The sequence below is a fragment of the Xiphophorus maculatus genome, chromosome 16 (genome assembly GCF_002775205.1).
Source record: "Xiphophorus maculatus strain JP 163 A chromosome 16, X_maculatus-5.0-male, whole genome shotgun sequence".
NCBI classification, from domain to species: Eukaryota; Metazoa; Chordata; class Actinopteri; order Cyprinodontiformes; family Poeciliidae; genus Xiphophorus; species Xiphophorus maculatus.
Genome location: NC_036458.1, coordinates 25136865 through 25161717, shown reverse-complemented (window position 1 = coordinate 25161717; position 24853 = coordinate 25136865). Strand labels below are relative to the sequence as shown.

The window sequence follows — 24853 nt, the reverse complement described above, 5'->3', positions numbered from 1 at the left end:
TTAGAAAAAAAAATTATATTTAAATGAATGGTTTGGATTTTTTAAAGTCACAGTTCAGTGAAATTATTACAAATGGTTGTTCTACCTGTAGCAGACAGACATAGCACTACGAGTTTGTAGGAAAGCCATTGCAATGCTAACAATCCGTACTCTGGCTGTTCAAAACTAGATTTCAAAAGGTTCATATCTTTGAGATACAATATTAGGTATCTCAAATATTAGGAGATATTTGACTAATTTCAGGTGGACATTAAATGTTCTTTTCTGAACAACATCCACATTACTACACCCTCAATAGTTGAGGGTGCCAATTATTATCAGTCAGCTGATTGTTAGTTGTTTCCAATAATCTCCAAACTACACCCAGACATGGAAAAGCACAAGAATATGCAGAGTTGAATACCTTTGTGTACGTGATGGCCAGATGAAACATCCAAATGCTTGTTCTACTTTTTGTGTATTTCAAGTGGAATGATGAGTTTAGTAACATTGATGTTACACTTTCTTCACTTTCCAACAAACCCAAAGCAAAATTACATCTGTATCCTAAAGATAAAAAAATTTCTCTGAGTTGTAGTCTCTTGTCAGTCTTAAAAACAGAAATGACCGATTGTTGGCCACAGTATCTAAGAATGCTTTAAATTCAAAGTGGTGTCGAATTGCTATCAAATTAAGAGCGATATGCAGGTGTTTTTGTAGCTAAAGGCATGTTGAGTGTGAGACAAAAATGAAGGAGAGAAGATACATATTGAAGAGAAAGAAGCGACCTGCATCTATAGCTAGGCAAGGAGATAGTGAATGTTTTTTCTGCAACCAGCGCCTGAATAATCCCAAAATTAAAAACAAAATAATAAGCCCTAACATCCAGCAAAGCAGGGCTTCTCCAGTTTTAGGTCTTTCAATATCTATTTTTTAATCCTAGGGTTCTTTTCAGAATCCAAATCAGAGCCAGATCTCAATATGGCTCTATTGGTGTATCTCAGTGGTGGTGTATATCTGCCACCATCAGAGATGTAAAAACTGGTGTAGAATTTCTACATCTGTTTATTGAGAATGACGATGCTACTAAAATTGACTTAATGGTTTCAACATAGATAAAATAAAATATTTTAAATTGTTTAAAATTTAAGATTAAAAGGAGTTGGGAAGTTTACGTTGCAAAAGGGCAAAAAAAAAAAAAAATCCATTATTTGATTGTGTTATGTTACCATAGCTACAGCCTGATGCTGAGTTTAATATTTGTGTTTGACCCCCTCTCCCAAATTCCACCAAATCTGTATTAAAACACAGTTATTGGTGGTGGTGATCTCAACGAGAAGAGGTGGGTGGAGGTTAGGGGTTATTAACTAAAATTCACAAGTATGAGTCCACTTTACTTGAGTATATATGCTTAACCAAATATACCTGAGGTTTAAGATTTAAGTGTTTCTTATATAATTTCTTTTTTTGTTTCATAATATTTGATGCTTGGTGCAGTATTTTGATTGGCTGATTGTGATTGATACTTATCCAAACGAAAGCTTGTTTTTCAAAAAAATATATTTTCCTCAAAGTGTGCTGGGATGCTTTGGATGTGTTGGAGCATAATCCAATCAGTATTTGACCGGTACAAGAGTTCCAGATTTTTAAAGAGCTTTTATAATTTTGCTTTGATGCCAGAAAGCTATGAAATGGCCCTTTAGCTTGCCCCAAAATCAGAAGTCACTGTCAGCACTGTTTGGTGATTTGTGTTTAGTTCAAGATAAATATTTTGTACTTAAATGTCCAGCATCTTATGAAACTTGCAGGAACAATTTAGAATTTGTAAATGAAAAATGAGCATAAACCTTGTTTAATAAAATGAATCCATTTTGTTCTCCCTGAACCTCTGGCTTTCTCAGACAGATGGTTGAATGCACAGCTAAACTCCTACTTTCATTCCCATTTACACCAGCAATGAACTGAGTAAAATATTCACCTGAACCACACAGAAGACGTCATTAGTATTCAGGCAATTAAATGTTTGAAATTGAAAGTAGAAAGATTGCTGCAGACATATTAACTTACTAATATAAACATTTTAGCATGAATATTTAGAAATATTTAAAATGCTTTTGAATTCTCATCAGCATCCTACTTGTCTGTGTCTCAGATGAAACAACCGCATTCCACCATGCCACAGTCAGAGTCCTTGCTGAAGACAGACTCTCTGTCCAGTTGGGAGCCGGTTCTGTCTGATGGATCAGTGGGGTCAGCACCATCTCTGGGCATGAGTCCTGGACCAAGCGGCGTCGTGGACATTGGAAGAAATGACCATGATGAGACACAAGACAATGTGATGAAGCTGCAGAACAGAGAAGGAGAGGTAGATAATAATTTGACATATGTAATACATTGGTCAATTTGCCTGATCAACAGGTTAGAATATTGCATGTTTTTGTTGAAAAGGGATTCCACACAGTTTTAAAAGTCTTCTGTGCGGGTGGTACAGCTTGTTCAAATAGAACATACAAATAAATTAAAATATGATAAGGATAAGAGAATACCATTGGAAAACAATGAACAAGAATCAGAGAACATGTCTGTTGATAGTGCAGGGGTGTCCAAAGTAGGTTCTTCAGGCCATTTGCAGTGCAGCCCTTGTCCACTTCAAGAATAGCAGATTTATTTCAACAAAAAAGTAAAATTCTCACTGATCATAAAATTATGCAGATAAGTGTCTGTGGCTCAGAACTACTTTTATCTGGACAGTTGTGTACCCTCTTTGGATACCCATGAAATAGTGTATGTTTTTTATATATGAAGAAATTTTTCTGGTATAATCCAAGAGCACACATTTTCAGTTTGAAAACAGGATTTCATGTCTTTTGTTCTCAAAACGTAATACTTTTGCTTCCATTTTCATTTTGAAAGCAGGACTTAATGTCTTTCTTCTCAAAACTTGTAATGCTTGTACTCAGAAGTTCTCCTCACACTCAGACTAAGTCTCTAGGAGATTGGCTCTGAGTAGAGCCTAAGTCTGAGCGAGAGGAAAAGGTTTGAGTACAATCATTACAAGTTTTAAGAAGAAAACTTAAGTCCTGCTTTCAAAATTAAATTGTAAGCAAAAGTATTAAACGTTTTGAGAACAAAAGACATGAAATCCTGCTTTCAGACTGAAAATGTGTGCTCTTGGATTATGGCAGAAAAATTTCTCCATACTTATACATTAGTTGAAAATGAACCTTAAAAACGTGTATCATGTCTTACATAGATTTAAAATGCATTGCTTTGCCAATTAAGTTGCACACTATAGAATAATATGTAGTTGAAACAATCACAAGGACCACTGAAGTCACCAACGGATGCATGCAGCTCAATAAGTTTATTGCTGGGTGAACTAAACATATCACTGATATGTGAGATGTTTTGGTTGCATGTCCCAAGTAAGGGCTATAGAGCAGGTGTTAGAAAGATGAAATTTGAGGTCACCTCCTCTGTTTAGTGTTGGTTTTCATTCCCACTCAAAATGCCTGTCCACCATGTCCAAAATGTGGACATTGTTTTCTTCAAACCAGTGGCCCTTGTCCTTGAGTAAATGGAAAGTTGAGTCTTTTTGATGACAGGTGAAATGTCTTCAAGAACTAATATTGTTATATGTAATAAAAAACAAGAAGTCACATACTCTTCTATTAAAGCACTTTGATTTGAACCCACACATCCTTTTCCTTCTAATAAAAACTGATGTCTGACTTTGTGTAGGGAAAATATGAAATAGTATAAGGGATGTGAATAATTTTTCAAATTTTATTTGTTCTGTAAATGTATTGACTTAATTTGTTGATCCAGTGTTTTCGTTTCTGTTGAGCATGAAATTAATTGATTAAAAATGCACCGTACCTGTAGAGGATGACAGACATGCAGGATGGAAAGAAAGCTTGTTTCCTCAGCAACAGTGACATGTACAAGGCACTTTGAGTTCCCACATGAATCTCCAGGAGATTTTCAGGGGAGATGATTTGGTGAACTATCATCTACATCTTGTGAGGGCTTTGTAGGATTCTGTAGGGGAAGTGCTGAGTAATCCGTAAAACTGTCCTCATCAGCAGACCTCTGTCTGCTCTTTAAAATGCAGGTGGAGCTTCTCATAGTCCTACTGATGGATGAATGAAAAGTGTTAGGAACTTTAATGGTGGGTATTAAGACATTATTTGTAGAAGAATTATTCATAAATTAGTGTTTTCATAATGGAACAGGAGAGCTATGAAAAAAAAGAAATCTGCTTTTCTAGATTTTTGCAGAAATAAAGTAATTGCAGATGTTTCTTATGGCACAGTTCCTATAGAAACACAGGAACGCTGTGTAGTCATTGCTGATGAAGCTGCATCCAACTGCTCTTCTTTCTGCTCGTGTTTTCACACCTGATAGTCTGGTGGACTTAATTTGATTGGGGGGTAAAATTGCAACATTTTTAGCTGTTGTGGTTTGCTGTCACACTGCATTGTATCAAATGAGCCAAACCCTTTGAAAAACGTGTTCCCCACCTCGCCTGTGGTGGTGCTGCACCAACAACCACTGAAGGAAACGACACAAAAACCTCAGCAGATGTTGCTGAGCACAACTTTTGCGCATTTGCTCAATCCAGACTTCCATCTATCTTATTCTCCTGTTGCTTGAAGCCTGTAATCTTCTACACCCCTGTCCACACATCTCTGATATTGTTCCTCTGCAGTTGATTCTCCAGCTTTTTCCTGTACTTCTCCTCATTGTCTCTGATCTTTACTTTGAGGTCCTTCTTTGTACTCCTCAAAAACTCCCTGTCTGGTTCCCTAAAGGCTCTTTTTTTCTTTAACAGATTCTTTAGTCCACAGGTGATCCAGGGTTTGTTATTTGGAAAACATCTGGCAGAGAGTAGTCCAATCAGTTGCTTCAAAACAAGCCTGGAGGACCTGTTCTGCTTCCTCTGACCACTTCCTAACAGCCATCTTCCTAACAGGTAGCCTCTTCACCAGAGGTTTGTATTCAGAGCATAGAGAAACTAAATTATGGTTCTATTTCCTCAGAGGAGGTCTTGGTTTAGAGACACCTCCTTGACATTAACATAAAACAAATCCAAAATCTTGTTTTCCTGGGTGGAGCAGCTGACAAACTGGTGAAATGTTGGTAGTGTTGAAGAGAGTGAGACATGATTAAAATCACTATATATTGCCACAAATGCATTGCGGTTTATCTTAACAACAGAACTGATGAAATCACATGCATTATCGGCAACAGCTGAGGGTGGGATGTAAACAACTGCCAAAATAACACTGGTGAACTAAATAATATGGTCATAAACTTGCTACCAAGAGTTCAATGTCTGGACTGCAGAGATGACACTTCACAGTAACGTCCTGATGACACCATCTGTTGTTCACAGACACTGCTAATCCACCTCTCTTGCTTTTCCTGCTGCTCTCTAAATCTTTGTCGGTTCACATGAAGCCTAGCAGAGAGACGTTGGAGTCGGGGATATAATCCTGCAGCCATGTCTCCATAAAACACATTATGCTGCATTTCTTATATTCTTGCTGAGTTGGGGCTTGAAGTTCATCCATCTTGTTAGCTAACTATCTTACGTTGCCCATTACGATGGATGGAAGAGGTTGCTTGAATTTCCTCCTTTCGTTCCTTTTTGCTCCTGCTCTGCATCCACAATGCCTCCTTTTCAGCTCCTCTAGGATTTCTGGCTTTTATTCAACTATTATTTCAACTTTTCGGATTATGAGCTGCTTCCTGTTGTAAACCACCCTGTTGCTATGGTTACGCATCATAACAGAATAGCAAAAATATGAAAAATATTGCCCAAATTCAGTCCTACTACGCAGTATCCAAATAAAACGGAACAGTTGTCCTAAGAAGATTTTTTCCTCCAAAAAGGCAGGAATGAAAGTTTGAAAAAGAGAAAGAAATCTCAATGCAAGTAAAGAGCTACTCTAACATACTGTACATATGTTGTAGAATTGCCCCACTGAAGGTGGCAGCACATTTGAGTAGCTTTGTACTTTCATAATTTAATTTCCCTCTGGTATTAGTAAAGTATTTTTTGAATTTGAATAATATACTGCAACCCTGAGCGACACAGTTCTATAAATTGAATCAAAATTGTTCATAAATAGCACCCAATTTGTGTGTCTTCTTAATCACGTAGATCAGATGGAAATCTGGATTTGGTGTGAATAGCAACAAAAATACTGTATCCAAATGAATTCATGATTCATCACTATTTTTACATAGTGCAATGTTTGTTTGGTCAGATCTTTTCCCTTAATGAATGAAATCATAATTTAAAAAAAGAAAAATTACTTTTTGTATTTACTCAGATTATTAATGTTCAACATTCAAATTAGTTTGACTATCTAAAACATTTAAGCTTATCAGATAAACAAACAGTGGGTCTTAATTGGCAATAGCACTGTAAACTGAGTATTTTTTTAAAATTATTTTTCAATAAATGAAAACTATGCTGCTGTTCAAAGCGATTTTGATGAACAATACCTTGCAGTTCGTGTCAAACCTCAGGTCTAACAAAGAGATCCCAAAAGCCGTTTTCTCTGATGTCAACTCAGATGATGGTGTGTAGCTGGAAAAAAGAAATGGACCATCCACTGAATCCTGAATCCTGGGCTGATCTGCAGAAACTCACCAATTCAGTAAGTTGCTTTCCACCCTCTTTAAAATGAAGAAGCCTCTGAGCCTGATATATAATTCATACCTCATCTATTCAAACTAATGCCTCTGGTAGAGAAAGGAAATTCTCTAACTGATTCACACTTTAGGTGCCCGCTTTTCCACTCTCTATGATGTAATGTGATGTACAGGTACTTACAGGTATTTTGGAAACATGAATGTATAAAAAATGTATTTTCTGATGTGTCTCTGACAGATAAAGGGAAAAATGCAACATCTTAATAAGATTTCAGCCATGTTTCTCTGATTTAAGGTTTAGATAAAAGGGGGTTACAGTTGACTGACAGCCAGCTCTGACTGACAAAAGAGAGAGGAGAGAGATACGTGTTACCACGGCAGCTGTTGCCACAGTTACTGGATTTTTCGGCACAAGAACCTTGCTACCACCTGCTGTTTGTTGGGTGAAATTGGCTGCAGATTAGCATGTAGACTCTTACTATATGAAACTATTTAAAAGGTAAAATAAGTGAAGCAAAAATGTTACACCTTGTAGATCTATAATGAATTATGATTTGTATGTATATATATATATGTATATATATATATATATATATATACTGCTCAAAAAAATAAAGGGAACACTTAAACAACACAATATAACTCCAAGTAAATCAAACTTCTGTGAAATCAAACTGTCCACTTAGGAAGCAACACTGATTGACAATCAATTTCACCTGCTGTTGTGCAAATGGAATAGACAACAGGTGGAAATTATTGGCAATTAGCAAGACACACTCAATAAAGGAGTGGTTATGCAGTTGGGACCACAGACCACTTCTCAGTACCTATGCTGTCTGGCTGATGTTTTGGTCAGTTTTGAATGTTGGTGGTGCTTTCACACTCGTGGTAGCATGAGACGGACTCCACAACCCACACAAGTGGCTCAGGTAGTGCAGCTCATCCAGGATGGCACATCAATGCGAGCTGTGGCAAGAAGGTTTGCTGTGTCTGTCAGCGTAGTGTCCAGAGGCTGGAGGCGCTACCAGGAGACAGGCCAGTACACCAGGAGACGTGGAGGAGGCCGTAGGAGGGCAACAACCCAGCAGCAGGACCGCTACCTCCGCCTTTGTGCAAGAAGGAACAGGAGGAGCACTGCCAGAGCCCTGCAAAATGACCTCCAGCAGGCCACAAATGTGCATGTGTCTGCACAAACGGTTAGAAACCGACTCCATGAGGATGGTATGAGGGCCCGACGTCCACAAATGGGGGTTGTGCTCACAGCCCAACACCATGGAGGACGCTTGGCATTTGCCAGAGAACACCAGGATCGGCAAACTCGCCACTGGCGCCTTGTGCTCTTCACAGATGAAAGCAGGTTCACACTGAGCACATGTGACAGACGTGACAGAGTCTGGAGACGCCGTGGATAGTGGTCTGCTGCCTGCAACATCCTTCAGCATGACCGGTTTGGCAGTGGGTCAGTAATGGTGTGGGGTGGCATTTCTTTGGAGGGCCGCACAGCCCTCCATGTGCTCACCAGAGGTAGCCTGACTGCCATTAGGTACCGAGATGAGATCCTCAGACCCCTTGTGAGACCATATGCTGGTGCGGTTGGCCCTGGGTTCCTCCTAATGCAGGACAATGCTAGACCTCATGTGGCTGGAGTGTGTCAGCAGTTCCTGCAAGATGAAGGCATTGAAGCTATGGACTGGCCAGCCCGTTCCCCAGACCTGAATCCGATTGAGCACATCTGGGACATCATGTCTCGCTCCATCCACCAACGTCACGTTGCACCACAGACTGTCCAGGAGTTGGCGGATGCTTTAGTCCAGGTCTGGGAGGAGATCCCTCAGGAGACCATCCGCCACCTCATCAGGAGCATGCCCAGGCGTTGTAGGGAGGTCATACAGGCACGTGGAGGCCACACACAATACTGAGCCTCATTTTGACTTGTTTTAAGGACATTACATTAAAGTTGTATCAGCGTGTAGTGTTATTTCACTTTAATTTTGTGTGTGGCTCCAAATCCAGGCCTCCATTGGTTAATAAATTTCATTTCCATTGATGATTTTTGTGTGATTTTGTTGTCAGCACATTCAACTTTGTACAGAACAAAGTATTCAATGAGAATATTTCTTTCATTCAGATCTAGGATGTGTTATTTGAGTGTTCCCTTTATTTTTTTGAGCAGTGTATATATAGTATATATACTGTATATCAAATTTTTCATCTTTGACATTCAGCTAATACACTATATAGTGTATTATAATAGTATTATAATATGCTCTCATTCGTGGAACTCAAATACAGTAAAAACGGCTGATATCATATGCTTTAGATCCGGTTAACAAGTTAGATTTCATGAAGCAAATACACAGTTTGGAAATATGAGGCTTGTTGCTTCATTAAGGTGAGCTAAACATCACCGCCCTCTTGTGGCTCAAATCAGAGTAGCTCCATATCCCAAACGTGATATCCAAATAGCGTCCTTCCAACAGTATTAGCACATTTAGTGTACTTTATTGTGGTTCTATGTATAGAATTCAATACAATACAACTCAAGCATATCAACGGACAGATTTGAATTCAATTGCATTATATATCTTCTAGTGTGGTTCAGTTTAGAGAATTGGTTTATTTTTTTTTATTTGACAGGTACTTTGGAGATTAAGAGCATTTGCTTCAAATGAACAAAAACGAGCAGAGAGGCTTTTCAAAAGCTTCAGTCCCTGGGCAGAATAGACACCAAAATAAAAGAATGCCCGAGCTCCTGCTCGGGCATTCTTTATATAAAGACAATTAAAATATAAATGATTCATCAATATAGGAAAAAGAGAAGAGAGACAACTATTCAAAGCTTTGGAGTCTACCTTTTCACCTTAAATATCTTGAAATAAATTTTTATAACAAATAAAAAAGAGGTTTAATTAGTTGCTGCTGCTGGTTTTATGTTTTCACCACAATAGGGCCTGAACTTATTAAAATCAAAGTATTATAATAAAAATCTTAATTCACTTAATTCTATTTAAGTCAACATTACAATTCACTATACACTCAAAAATGTACTGAACTTATTTCAGTGTTAGCAAAAATTTTGACCAAAGTCAAGTTATATTCACTCACCCTTTTCAAGTAAGAACAATGTTATGAGTAACAGTGTAGATGTTTGTGGTTGTAAATGTGACTGAAATGTTGAAGGGTAAAGCCTACTTTATAGTTTAGTAGGGTTAGGGTATAACTATACTATAATATAGTTATGTAGTATAATTATAGGGAGAGAATGTGTAAACAGCAACATTAGAAATGGAACAATCTTGTAATAAAGAATCCTAAATATAGTCACTGGTGAGACTCTCCTGTTTTCCAGGCTGATGATAAAGACTTGGACTTCAAACCTGGATTCATGGCGTCTTTTTTGGATTTCCTAAAGACAGGCAAGAAAGAGTCTGACCTGGTGCTGGAACAAGATGAAGTTGAGCAGGAAGTCCTGGATGCCTGTTCCTCTCTGAAGGGAGGAATCAGGCCTTTGTCCTCATCTCCTCCTTCCCTACTTCCACCTTCTCCACAGCCAGCTCCTGAAGACTTCAGCCAGGACAGGCAGAGTGAGGAGGGGACTGAGCTGGTGCTCACTGGCTGCCCAAGTCCCTGCAAGCCTCTGGACGAGGAGTTGAAGCGGAACCTGGAGACGCTGCCGTCTTTCTCCTCGGACGAGGAGGACTCTGTGAGCAAAAACCAGGATCTACAGAAGAGCATCTCGTCTGCTATCTCGGCCCTCTATGACACCCCACACTCACTGGCTGCAGTGATGGCCTCCGCCATAATCAAGACCCAGCCTACCCCCTCCCCACTGATGCCTCTGGGGGCGTCTGTGAGCCCTCCCCTACCTTCTGGGCCTCCTGTTGTCCCCACTGTAGAGAACATAAAAGAGGAGTCGCTGGCGTACGGTCAGCAGGAGATACCAGGAGACGAGGATCAGAGGGTTACCTCTACATGGGTAAACAGACTAAAAACAGAGGAGAGAGATGCACAGAAATGGGTAGAAGAAGAGAGAGAAGAGGAGGAGGAAGGGGAAGAGTCTGGAAATAATGAGGAAGTAAGAAAAGAATCTGAGAATCTGGAGAGTCAAGAAACGGAGGTGGAGGAAAAACTGACTGATGATCTGGAGCCTTGTAACACTGAAGGTAATAAAATCAGTAGGAAATGAATTATGACTATTTTGTATAATGTAAAATTGACTTTTATGAGCTTTACATCATGTTATGCTATTCTCTCATCAAAAACATACCTGGAGTGTTACCTTATTCTTTCATGCATGTTTGAGAAATCCTTTAATCTCCTGTGGCAACCATTCAGCTCCAGGGTGGATCAAACGCCGCCTTCGAGACACAGCTCCTGCTCGGGCATGTAGTTTCCAAACTTCTGGTGGAACTGTGAAGCTGCACTGGAAAAAACACAAAATCTTATCAAGTAATTTTGGTCTAGTTTCTACTGCAAATATCTTGGTACACTCTATATAACACAATGCTAAATTGCAAGTAACTTTTCAACAAGAGAGGGAGCATACTTTCAATAATTAAGGTCCCATCTTAATTCCTTAATATTGATGACAATGTACTAGTTCCATTGACAGATTTCACTTATCACAAGACATCTTTCCCATTTTATTAATGAAGTAACCTGCCAGTAGAACTAGTGCTTTTTTTTAATCAATTTTAAGGAATTATTGACCTAAAACAAGCTACTTGCTGAAAAATTACTTATAAGTTAGTTATGTGTCATTTCAAGTGTACTAAAATATTTGCACTAGAAACTATGCAAAAATACTTGGTAAGATTTTGTGTTTTTGTAGTTTGTTGAGCTCATTATATGAGATACGTCTCAGTGAAATGCTGGTAAAAAAAAAAAAAGAAGTTGTTAAAGGGGTGATAGAGGAGCCATGTTGTGAAGACTTACTTTCAGAAAGAGCAGGAGTTTTTAAAGAGACAGAGGTCCAATTTAAAGGCATTTAATCAGGAAGTAAAATTTCTTTTAAGCCATATTTGATTTCTATGTATCATTTTTATGAAGGTGACATAGTTACTTGGTTGTGCTATAAAATGTCACTATGTGACTGGAAAATACATAATATTGCCTGCCCCTTTAATCTTCAGTAGAAAATGTTCTAACTTGTGTTTCAGATCCTCCACCAGAACCGTTTCTCGCCCCACTACCTTCCTATCAACCCCCTTCTTCCCAGTGTTCACCGCTCACCTACTCCTCACCCTCACCCCTCCACACTTTAAGTATGTCCATCCCCTCATCGCTGCCCATTCAGCAGGGCGAGGACAAGGCATGCCCAGTGCTCCTGTCCTCTGAGTCTCAGCCTCAGCCGTCCTCCTATCATCAGACTTCCACCTCCCCACCTCCTTCCACCTCCCCCCCGGCCATCCAATCATCCCCCCTCTCTAGCCTTCCCCAGTCCATTCCCCCTCCTTCCACCACGCCCCCCCCTTCGTCCTCCGATCAGGACCAGGACTATGAAGCCAGCGAACCTTCTCCTTCTTCAAAGTCTGCCTCCTCACCCTCCCCATTGTCCTCTGAGCCTCCGTCACCCCCGACTCCAGAGGAGACCCAGGCATCGCAGCGCCTCACCTCTCTGCACCTGGCAAAGAAGCAGGCTGACGCTGCCATTGCCGGGGAAAGCGAAGAGGAGGACAGTGGGAGTGGAGGAGAGGGAATCTTTCGGGAGCGAGACGAATTTGTGGTTCGAACCGAAGACATTGGTACTCTTAAGGTAAACGCCCCACACACACAGCTTCCAAGATCTACATTTGAAACCATATACTGTAAGTACACTGCATAAAACATGTAGCCTTTATTACTCTGCAAAAACACAAAATGTTATGGCATTGCAAGAATGTCTTTTACTTTTTATATGAAAGTTAAGGAATTATTGACTTAAAACAAGCTCTTAATCTTGCAGCAAAGTTATTTGTAAGTTAGTTTAGTTTTATTTCAACTGTACTAAGATATTTGCACTAGAAACTAGACCAAAAATACTTGGCAAGATTTTGTATTTTTACTGTGTGTGACAATAAATCCAACTAAACCTTTTGTATTTCAAGTCAGTTAGGATTATCAGTATATATTCTGTATCTATATAATCTCCCCCACCACTACATTGAAGTCACCCCAATCCATGTTCAAGCACAAGACTAACACTAAGTGGAGATCCAGTCCATGTAGCTACACATAGTGTCAACATATGCCATATTTTCTGGACAATAAGTAGGACTTTTTTCATAGTTTGGCTGGTCCTGTGTTTTATAGTCAGTAGGGAATTATATGGTTTTTTTAAAAATTCATGACACATATTTTTAACTGATGAATTAAATAATTCATACTGATGGACATGAACCAAGCAGTAAACATCACTGAAAGCTAAATGCTGAAAGCTAGATGGCCATGGCTGGAGAAACGACTCCACAGTTGGGAACATAAAGAACATGCTGCCAGTGTTCTGACGACCTTTGCGACCTTGTCACACTTTTCTGCCGTAGCTCATTTAGATAGCTATCGGTCGGTGCTACCTTTGAAAACTGCTGGAGCACCTGTTGAGACTTGTTAACTGTGAAGTTGCATCTTCACACCCTGTACGTTGCCAAGGAGAGGAATTGAAATGATTTTGCAGGCAGGCCTTCTTGGTATTACTGCTTCATGCAACTCAACATCTGTCATCCCAAATTTACACTGCATGCGTCTCTCCTCCGCTGCACACTTTGCTGAGGGAAGTAAGTTACATGCATGGCAGCATCACAGTGTGTGGATGTTTTGCTGCAGGTGGGAGTGGTAAACTATGAGATTCACTATATGGGATTGTGAGGAAATGATGGGAAAATAATGAAGCATGATATCAAGGCATCAGCCAGGAAGTTAAAGCCTCGACAGTAATGGGTCTTTCAAAGGTACAATGACTCAAAGCATACCACCTAATTAGTGTTTTAAGTGTCTTCCAAGTGTCCTAAAAAGAACAAAGTCAGTGTGTTAAAGAGGTCTTAACAAAGCCCTGGTCTCAGTCCCATAGAAAATCTCTGGGCATAAGTGGAGATGTGTGTGGAAGAAAGGCTTCCAAATAAGATCCAGTTATACTGGTTCTGTCAGGAGAAATGGGCCAGTAGTACAGCAACCATTATGAGACACTTGAGGAAGGAAACTCAGAACATTTGACCAAAGCAGTATATTTTAAAAGGCAATTCTTCAGAATACTGAGGAGATGGATGGAAACCTTTGAAGCTGAAGAAAGTTAATAGAACGTTATAAAAAAGTTTATATACACTGCAAAAACAAAAAAAATCTTGCCAAGTGTTTTTGGCCTAGTTTATAGTGAAAATATCTTAGTACTCTTGGAATGAGACAAGGCTAACTCATAAGTAACTTTTCAGCAGGTTATAAAAGCTTATTTTAAGGAAGCTCCCCAACTGATAAAGTGGACACAACAATATGTCTGTTGATGCTGTGCTTCTGAAAAGCTTTCATCATGGTCTTGGTCTTTGGAAATGCTTTGAGGAGAGATTTGTAGCACTGCACAATCTCAACTGGTGTTAGGACTAAAAAAGAAATTAAGACAAAACAAATATTTAATCTGTATGATTGACTCTGCAGAAGGTTGGCAACCTATAAAGTTTGCACTACGTGCTTCAGCTGACCTCGCTTCATCAGTTTACGTGGCCTACCACTTGGTGGCTTCCATTTTCTTATAATACTGCTGACAGTTGACTGTGCAATATTTAGGAGTGAGGAAATTTCACGACTGGATTTGTTGCAGAGCAGGCATCCTATCACAGTTCCACGCTGGAATTCACTGAACTCATGAGAGTGAGCCATTGTTTCAGAACTGTTTGTCTAACATTCTGCATTCCTAGGTGCTTAATTTTTTATACACCTGTGGCCATAGAAATGATTAGAACACCTGATTCTGATCATTTGGATAGATGAGCAAATGCTTTTCCATCCATTGTATACATACTTTATACAGTAGTGTATCAATATACTGTATCTGGTATCAATTGAAAGTGGTGTGAATAAAAGATTCATTGTCAAATGACCTGAGTTGTTTCTTTATATTGATAGATGGCTTTGCAGACAGGCCGAGAACCTCCACCCATATGGAGAGTCCAGAAAGCTTTGCTCCAGAAATTCAGCCCAGAGATTAAAGATGGCCAAAGACAATTCTGTGCAACCAGCAATGTGAGTTTTCCAAAATATATGTTCTTAGTATAAGTATTTATACCCCTTGAATTGTTTTTGCATTTTGTCACCCTATAACCTCAAATTTCAATGTGTCTCATGAGATTTTATGCGACAGACCAACATGAAGTGGTAGAGAATCATGAATTAAAAAGAAGATGGAAGAATGGATTTCATTTATTTTTTAAATGAATTGCTCAAAAGTGTGTTTTTTGTTTTTGGCCATCTTGAATTCCACTTTTTAGAAGCACCTTTAACTAAAGTTATGTCTCTACTAGCTTTGTGCATTTCTGCCTATTATTCCTTGCAAAATAACTCAAACTAAGTCAGATTGGATGGAGTGTTTTTGGAACTTCAGTTTTTAAGTCTTGCTGCAGATTCTTACTTGGATTAGGTCTGAATTTTGATGGGACCATTCCAGCCCATGAATGTACTTGGATCTAGACCGTCTCCCAGTAGCCCCAGTTTGTATGTTAAGGACTATTGTCCTACTGTGAGGTGAACCACTATTGTCCTTTATTAAGCTTTTCGTTTACTTTTACAAACAAAAAACTCAGCTGTGGGGTTCCTCAAGAATCCATTCTATACCAACTTCTATTAAAGGGTCAGTATTATGTAAAAATGACTTTTTGAGTTTTACAAAATGTTATGTTATTCCCTCATCAAAAACACAACTAGAATGTCACCTTATTTTTTATGCATGTTTGAGAAATCCTTTAATCTCCTATGGCAACCATTCAGCTGTGCAAACACTTGGGTGGCCCTAGCTCTGTTTTCGAGGCACAGCTCCTCCTTGGAGCTGTAATTTCCAAACTTTAGAGCTTCCACATAATTTCTTTTAATAAATTAATATAAACGCATAAATTATTATTATTTTTTTTACGTGAATTTTATTTTGAATACCTGCTATTTTGAACATCATTTTAAAGACCCAGCTCGAACAAAAATGTCTTAAAATTTTCCACCTCATATCAGCCCCCCCTGCAACTCCCAGTCAGCTCCTTCAGACTAGCCAGCAACAATTATCAAACTCCTAGTGGAACTGCACTCATTGTACATGCTACTTCTCAGTGCAACTCCTGAACAGCGCTTTGCTTTCTGAAACTCCTGAAGGGTGTAGTTTCAGAAAGAGTAGAATTTTTTTTAAAGAGACAGAGACCCAATATCAAGACATTAAATTACAAAGCCATTTTTTAAAGTCATATTTGATATATATAACATTTTTATAACTAAAGGTAGTATAGTTACTTGAGTATGCTATAAAATGGCACTATGTGCCTAGAAAATACATAATAGTGCCCCTTTAAGGATCCATATGAGCTGCATAGCTCAGATTTTAACATACTACATTGTCTCCTACTAAATATATGCTGATGACACTCAGCTTTATACATCTGTATCAGCACATGACCCTGGTCCAGTGAACTTAAAACTTTAAATTTCTCTGTGCTGGATCTTAGAGGTTTCATAGTATATTAGGTTGATTGTTCATGGTTACCCTTCTCAGATTTTCATTTAACATTTGAAAAATGATTCATCATTTTTCTTCCACATCACATGGATGCACTTGGTGTGTCTGTCACATAAAATTGCAGTAACTCATAACAGAAGTTAATGTTAGCTAGAACAAGTGAATAACTGTTTTCCTCAGTATCTGGGCTACTTTGGGGATGCCAAAATGTGCTACCAACGTCTGTACGTGAAGTTCCTGGAGAACGTCAACAAGAAGGACTACGTCCGGGTGTGTTCTCGCAAGCCTTGGCACCGAGCCGGCCTGGCCCTGAGGTAAGGCTTCTCCTCTTACTGACTTCAGATTCATTATCCAGCTTCTTGATTGAGCCTGAGCCTGATGAGAGGCGCTCACTATGTTTGTCCTTTTCTTCCAACCAATTGTCTGACAGACGGCAGTCTCTGACTAAACAGGTGCAGAGCATTCAGAGTCAGAAGCAGTCCCGAATAGAGAGAGAAGACAGAGACAAGGAGAGACAGAAAGAAAAAGAGATGCAGGTGCAGAGAGCCAGAGAAAAGGAGCGAGAGCGAGAACAGAGAGAGAAAATAGAAAGGGAGCTCAAAGAGAGAGAGAGAAGAGAGGGGACGGAGAAACAGGAGAGGGAGCATAAAGAGAAAGAAAAAATGAGAGAACGAGAAGAAAGAGAGCAAAAACAGAGGGAGTTCAGAGGAACGGAGAGAGAAATAGAGAGGATGAATGAGCAGACAGGGAGAGAGGAGAGAGAACGAGAGGGAAATAACAATGAAAGAGAGCAGATGGAGAAGAGGAACAGGGAGAGGAGAGAGAAGGAGAAACCGGAACAAGACTTCAGAGAAAGACTGAGACAAGAGAAAGAACAGAAGGAGAAAGAAGAGAAAGAAGAAAGGAGGGAAATCCTCAAACAGCAGAAGGAAATGAAAGAAAAGCAGAGTGAGCAGAAAGGAAGGGAAAGAAGAGATGTTGAGAAAGAAAAGAGACAAGGAAGAGATAGCCGCTTGGACATTTTAAGAGTGAAAGAAGAGAAGAGAGGAGAAGGAGAGAAAAGCAAGATTTCTAAAGACGGAGCCGAGCCTCCACCAAAGAAGAGGAAGAAGTGGCTGAAGGAGGTACCGTCCTCATCCTCTGAGTCTGACTCCTCCCGACCCAGTGACGATGAAGGTCAGCTCTGTGTGAACATGGCTGTACATATCAGTCTCATTCTGTCCACTCTCAGTGACATAAATGTTTTTATGACTTCAGTTTTATTTTCAGATTGTGGTGAAACGGCATAGAAAGCACATAGTGTGACAGAAACTGTGTCTGAAATTTAAATTATGAAATATTATGACCAACAACACCACCTGGGGTTATAGGCTCAGGAATATTCAAATTCTCACTGTTTACAAAAAGGCTGTGCCAGGTCAAGACAACAAAGAGAGGTTGATTATTACTCTGCATAAAGTACAATTTACTAACTGGACCAAATACACAACATACTGTATATACTGTATATTGCACATTAGCTCTTCAACAGTAAATTGTATTGTCAAACCCAATTGATAACTAACAAAAAATTATTAATGCAAAAACAAAAAAAAAGAACACCTCAAACCAAACGACAAAAGCAATGCAAATGAAGTCAAGAAACAAATTAGCAAAACAAAACATGCAAGCAAATGACAAATTAAACCTGCATGCACAGCTAACTCTGTGGGTCCCAAAGCCCAGGCCCCCAGGCCGGTGAGAACCCCAAGCCCACAGCGCGCCCAGACAGCAGGAAAGACACCACACCACACCACCTGACCGTCCTGTCCGAAGAAGGCATGACTATTAAGAACTAGTCTTAAAGCCATGCAAAACTAACCTGGAAATGGTGGATGCAAAAGGGTTGGGGAAGACACGGACACGAGATTGCGGGGTCCGTTTGGGTCCCCACAACCCCCACAATTCACAGCTGGCTTTAAAGATTATATTGGCGCCACCCAACATGATCTACAGGTGACTGTGCACCATAATGCCACAGGAGTAAATGACATTATTGCAAAAAAGTTTTCACCTCATTTTCTCCTGGTCCAAAGGAAGGAATTTTTTTTTATCCAAGAAAACTATCAATGGACACTGAAATTCTGTCTGAAGTATCAAGATGAACAGACAAAGTCTCCTGAAAATGAATTTGCCTTCTGATTGTTTGGGACATATGGAGAAGAAAATTTGAAGTTCTCCAGCAGCCAAGAACCTCTGCTGATCGTAGCCACTTTTTGAAAAATATTGTAAAAACACAAAATCTGAAAAAGTATTTTTGGTCTAATTCCTAATGCAAATATTCTTGTACACTTTAAGTAAGACTCTTCACCTGCCCTGCCTGTTGGTGGGGGTCAGAGGGCCCACCAGCCCTCTCCATGGCAGCCTTGCTGCTGTGAGACTGCTCCAGCTAAAGCTCTGAGTACTATCTAGTAGCTTGCCACCATTAATGTGTGAATATGTGTGTGAACGGATGAATGACTGAATGTCGTGTTAAGCGCTTTGAGGTCATCTGACCTTGATAAAAGGCTACACAAGTACAAGCCATTTACTTAAAAAATAATATAAGTATTTCTTCCTTAAAAAACCCCTATAAAACTAAGAGTCGCCGCTGCGCTGTGTCCACCCCCCTCACTGCAGCGTCTCCATGCTCTAGGCCCGGTGTGGGGAGGCGTCAGCAGCCGGGCCATGAGGGAGATGTTCAAGAGCTACGTGGAGATGCTGGTGAGCACAGCACTCGACCCTGATATGATCCAGGCTCTGGAGGACACTGATGGTGAGTCTCACATGGACAACGCACTGCAAAAACACAAAATCTGACCTAGCAGTTTTTGGTCTAGTTTCCTGTGCAAATGTCATAGTACACTTGAAATACTAACTTGCCAGTAACTTCTCAGCATAATAGTTTTAAGTCAATAATTAATTCAGATAGATGAAAAAGTACTAGCAACAAGTGAGATAATTAGAGCACTGCTATATGGCATTCACACAGAAGTCTGATTGCAGTCACATTTAATTAGTATATGAATTACTACACACACAAAAATTTGGATTTCAGCACAAAACTGAAATGGAGCATTAAGACCTGCTGTGTGAATGTAGACTTTAGGTCATCAGCTTGATGGTTGAAACCTGGACAATGACCCCAAACACACATCAGAACTCATTCTACTGTGGATAAAGCAGGCTAACATGAAGCTTCTGGTATCACCCAGGACTATTGAAAGTTTGTGAACGTATGATCAATAATCATGTTCAAGCAAGGAAACAACCTGTTTTTATGAAGTCTACCACTTCTGCCAAGAATTGTGATTAAATATTCAGCCAGAATAATGCCTGAATCGTTCTTATGGGCTAGAATATGGGCTATTTTTCTGCAAATTGCTAAAAGACATTTAACTCAATTTGAGGTAATGATATATGTGCGTATTTAAGCCTGCAGGTACAACTTTGAACAAATTTTGTACTCTCTGTTTATGACTTAAAAAAAATCCTGGAAGCTGTATTAGTTATTATTCATCTTGAAAAGAAAACCCATCATTATAAAAAAAAACAGGAAGAAGGCAAAGTTAAAAGCGAAGGACTGTTGTTCTGTTCTGACTGCTTAGATGAGCTGTACCTCCCTCCAATGAGGAAGATCGACAGCTTGCTGAGTGAACAGAAGAAGAGGCTGTTGAGAAGAATCAATATGAGTGTTCCTCATCAGGTGGGCCTTTACATTCTTCTTTTGTGGTCTCTCAGTTACATTCTAAAACCGTATGATCATTATACCAAACACACTAGTGGAAGAGTTCAGCTGACACGTCCCCTTTTTTCCCCAGGAGGTTTTACATATGTACCCTAAAATGACAGCAGACCCTCTGGAGTCTGGCGCTGTCAGAGTTCATCTGGATGGTGAAGGTTACAGTCGTAAGACCCTCAGTCGTGTCAAGAAGAGTTTTCCTAAGCAACAGGTGAGGTGATGCAGTTTCACACTGAGGTATACAGTAGGTGTTGTATGTCCAACTCACTAAGCAGGAGCTAAGGATCACAATGGGTTAAAAGAGAAATCAGAAATCATATGTGGTTGTTACTAGAATTCTGTATTTTTGGTTTAATAACTGTATTCAGGTACATCTCAAACAATTAGACATAAGGTTTTTTATTTGTCATTGTGTCTAGAACATAATGACATTGGAGTGGTGATATATAGACAAAGTCTTAATCAGTGCTTATGGTGCAGCAAATGGGGGTGAGTGTGTCTGCAGAGGAGATGGAAGGTGGACAGATAGATTTCACAGCTCTTGGGGACAAAGCTGTTCTTTCGCCATGTGGTTGTTTTTCTGTACCTGTACCATTTCCCAGATGGCAGTGGTACAGTTTGTGTTCTGGGTGGGTGGGATCAGCGGCAATGCAACTGGCCTTCCCTGGCAGTCTGCCAGGATATATTAAGTCCAGGTTTGGGAACTGATTCCCCATGATGCATTGGGCAGTTTTCACCACCTGGGCCATGTCCTTTTTGACCTGGACTGTGTAGTTGCCATACCACATGGCAACTGAATGCTTTCAATTATGAGGCAGATGATGCTCTCAATTATAGCTCTATAGAAGTTTTTGAGCAACTGAGCAGAGAGTCCAGCCATTTTCAGTTTCTTGAGGAAGAAAAATTAGAATATCATGAATGTCTGTTTTTGTCCCTCATTTCAGTAAGTGAATTTCATATAGAATCATCACACATACAATGAAATAGCCCTTTTTTGTCATTTTGATGAATATGGCTTACAAAGCATAAACAGTCAAGATTCTCTGTCTCAGAAAATGTAATTATTATGAAAAAGTTAAATAATGTAACTTCATGGTGTCTCACCCCAATCAGCGAACTAACTTTAAACACCTGCAAAGGTTTCCTGAATCTCTACACAGTTTGTCAGTCTGTGTCAGTAAGCTACACAGTCATGGAAAAGACACTGATTGAACTGTGTGAAGTTTCCACAGTCAGTGATGATTGAGGTTCCACGTCATCTGCTGGTTCTGGTCTACTGGACTTTCTGAAGTCCACAGTCAATGTCCATCTATCAGGACATTCTAGCACACTTCATGCTTCCTTTTGCCCACAAACTGTAATGGTGATAATGGTGATGATGATTTTATTTTTGGTACCAGCCCACATTGCTGTTCTCTCCACCACCACAAGGTACCAGAAGCCTTTGGCAATTACCCTGGTGGTACTGGGCTTGATTAGCCAGCAAATGGGCCTGACCAGAACTCTGTAGAAAATCTCTGGCATATTGTCAAGAAGAAGATGACCATACACCAGAACCTAAAATGCAGATGACCTGAAGGCAGCTATTAAAACAGTGGCTTGGACATCATATTGATTTAAACTCCAGTAAGGTTCATAGTACGGTTCTCTTAAGTAAAGAACTTGGGGATTACTTTTTACAATGACTCTTTATAAACCAATCACGTTTAAAGTCTTTCTGTGGATTGCTGGGTCAGAAACAGACCATTAATTTTATAACTGGAAGAGTTCAGGAAAATGGGACATTTTTTCATGTTCTGGAAATGGTAAAGAAGATAACTGTGCTAAGCTGTTCTCTTTCAACCTTCCTCAGGATATAAAGCTTTCTATCGAAACTTGTCGATTATACAGTCTGTATCATTCTCTCCACCACTACAAGTATCACACCTTCCTGCACTGCAAGAAAGAGGTAAGGAAAGCTTCATGCATGCATCTATATACAGTTTGGTGATTATTATCCTGTGGCTGTTTTGTGTCTTCTACTTGAATGCTGTAGAATCTAAAACTGGCTGTTTGTTCCGACTCACTCCTCTGCTTCTGAACATTTGTCAAATTCGTGACTTTTTTTGCACTTAATAAATATCAGCAGTATTTTCACCAATATGCTTGGTTGGTTGTTGAATTTCACACTGCTGTGCAAAAAGTATGAGCCACTACAAATTGGACCTTAAACCTAAAATTCACCTTTTGTGACAGATGAGGAGCTTGTGCTTCACAGCCTTGTTCCTTTACCAAAACGATGGGTGAGATTTTTGAGCAGCCATTGAAAACGTCATCTGATCTCATGTTTGTAAACCCCAGCATGTCCATGTGCTAGGCATAGATTACAACACAGTAAATCAGACATTAGGATGTAGCAATCAATTTAAAACATTTGACTCTTCATTTATCTAGAGACAGAAGAAACTGTGAAACGTTTTGTTCTGATGATTTACTGAACAAAAACTAGTGAATGAGTAAAATAACTGAAGGCTTTAGGCTGCCTATGTTCTGTTCACATTTTAATAAGTTACTTTTGTATTTTATTCAATTTTAATGTGATAGGCCAACACAAAATAGTACATAATAATTTGAAAATTGTGATGTGTATTCAGTCCTCTTAACTCAGGTACCCAGAATTAAATTCTGTGGAACCACTTCAGTATACAGTCCAGATGAGTGTGATTTAATCTGACTATAAATCCAAGCTGTTCTGTGAGGACACCAGAGGTCTGATAAAGAAAACTGCAAAACACTACATGCAGAGGAAAACTAGACGCTGTACATTACAGTTTGAATATAAAGACCGACAACCGTAGACATACAGCTGGTAAAAACATATCCAGAAAAGACTATTACATTCAATAAAGTACTTTGAACATATAAATACTTCTTGCACCTCAGTTTGACTCCAAACAGAAATGTTTATACTTCATTTCATCATAGTCGTCAAACCCATTTTCCTTTGTAAATTGTTGTTATGCCTACGTTATATCATAGAACCTCTCTCCATAGATCCCTTCAGGTATGTTATAGTAATGTTCTGATTATTGTGATGTCGGTTGTTTTCTGTCCAGACAGATAATATCGAGCAGGCAGCTGAGGATCCTGGTCAGGAGGAGGTGGTGCAACAGTGCATGGCCAACCAGGCCTGGCTGGAGAAGCTTTTTAGCTCCTTCGTTGAACTGCTCACCCTTAGCGCCAAGGCATGAAGATCAGATCCTCAGTCTTAGCCTCTGAACTCCTGCACATACATCCCCCCCCCCTCCCCCCCACACACACAGTATCAAATAGCTGAAGATATCTGGAGTCAGTAACGTGAATGAATCTCACTATACAAACTGAGCAACTGGTGTCGGTTTGTTTGTGGTACATGTTTTGTTGTAAAGTCCATCTTAAAGTACCTCTTGTGTTCAAAGTTTGTATTGACTAATAGAAGATAATGGATTCTGTGGATATGGTGGATTTTTCCCAAAATTCTATTGATGGAAGTCACGTGGGCAGCGTGATGAAACACTGTTTGTAAGGACATGTTAATAACTGTGGTTTGTATAATTTATACAGTGACATTTTTAAAAATGACCACCCCTGGCTGTGGGTTGTTTGTTGTTATTTTTTGAAGAATATTTTCAAAGGATGTACATAAATGAGTCACCCTGCTTTATTGTACCATTCAACCCGCAGTGTTCAAACTGGGGATGTATGAGGTAAAATGAGGTCTTAGTGCACTATATGATGTTTCTACAATCTTCAGCTAAGATAAAAGAATAAATAGCTGTTTGAAATGATATAAAATCTATTCTCCAAACCAGGATATTTTTTTTCTTTTTAAAATGCATTCTACTGCTATAAATCATGAAGGAATGAAAAAATAAATACGCCTTTATTTAAAGAAATGTGAGGTGAAAAGATCCTCCAGCAACCTAAATGTCAGTGTTTTAATGTTGGTCATTTTTATCTGTTTCTTGTTAATTGATATTTCCTATTGTTCTGCCTCTCCTGGAGACTCTTTCAGTGTGTAAATACTGTACAGCTGCCCCATTCTCGAGCTGGCAGTCACTCTTCTGTACATGAAACTCCTGTATTTGACAAAAGGGAAATAAAACTGATCAAAATGACAAACGTGATGAAAAATAAACAGCATTGTTCTCAAGTTTTTCACATTTCCTTGAGAGAATGTGAGTATAAAACATTCACATCCTCCACTCATCATCCTAATGCCACAGTCATGCACAGGCTAAAATAGTAGAGCTCATTTACCAACAGGAAGGAAGTCAAAATCGGAATTCAATCCAAGATGGCCAACTTCCTGTTTCATGCAGGGTATGGGTGCATGAGACTTTTCTGTAGGTCTTGGAGCACCAAATTTCATGCTTCTATGATGACGTAAGGTCAATGCGGTTGGTCATTTTGCTGGCACAGACGAAGCTTTTAGACATAGTCCTTAGAGGTTGGAGACATTCCAGAAGCTTAAAGTTAGACTGATTTATTCCTCACCACTACTTCACTGCCAGTGGTGCAGGTGGATGGAATATTGAAGAAATAGGCAATCTCCAAACTCCTTAAATTCAGTGCAAATAAACAACTAAAATACTTTAAACTTGGACACAGATGGGTTATTAACAGGACAGTAATTTTAAACTCTCATCAGAGCTGGTTTTAGAGTGGATAAAACAGGCTAACATGAAGCTTCCTGTAAGGTCCTGGCATCAATCCTGCTGATGTCAGAGCCATATGGGACAGGACTGCAG

At 39.5% G+C, this 24853-nt stretch overlaps 1 protein-coding gene across 3 annotated transcripts in view; it reads left to right on the top strand.

The window, feature by feature from the left end:
• Nucleotides 1-24240, top strand: part of LOC102230057 (proline-rich protein 12-like) — a 39352-nt gene extending 15112 nt beyond the window's left edge. For 2 of the 3 annotated variants that reach the window (XM_023348866.1, XM_023348867.1), the window contains exons 5-16: nt 2132-2344; nt 6567-6650; nt 9995-10808; nt 11805-12400; nt 14737-14853; nt 16505-16638; nt 16755-17500; nt 18999-19118; nt 19951-20048; nt 20164-20295; nt 21937-22032; nt 23180-24240. In XM_023348866.1, coding sequence (XP_023204634.1) covers nt 2132-2344; nt 6567-6650; nt 9995-10808; nt 11805-12400; nt 14737-14853; nt 16505-16638; nt 16755-17500; nt 18999-19118; nt 19951-20048; nt 20164-20295; nt 21937-22032; nt 23180-23314 — 3285 coding nt within the window. In that variant the 3' untranslated portion in view covers nt 23315-24240. Of the gene's footprint in view, nt 1-2131; nt 2345-6566; nt 6651-9994; nt 10809-11804; nt 12401-14736; nt 14854-16504; nt 16639-16754; nt 17501-18982; nt 19119-19950; nt 20049-20163; nt 20296-21936; nt 22033-23179 lie in introns of those variants that run through there. The other variant, XM_023348868.1, reaches the window with a different exon arrangement.
• The last annotated feature ends 613 nt before the right edge of the window (nt 24241-24853 follow it).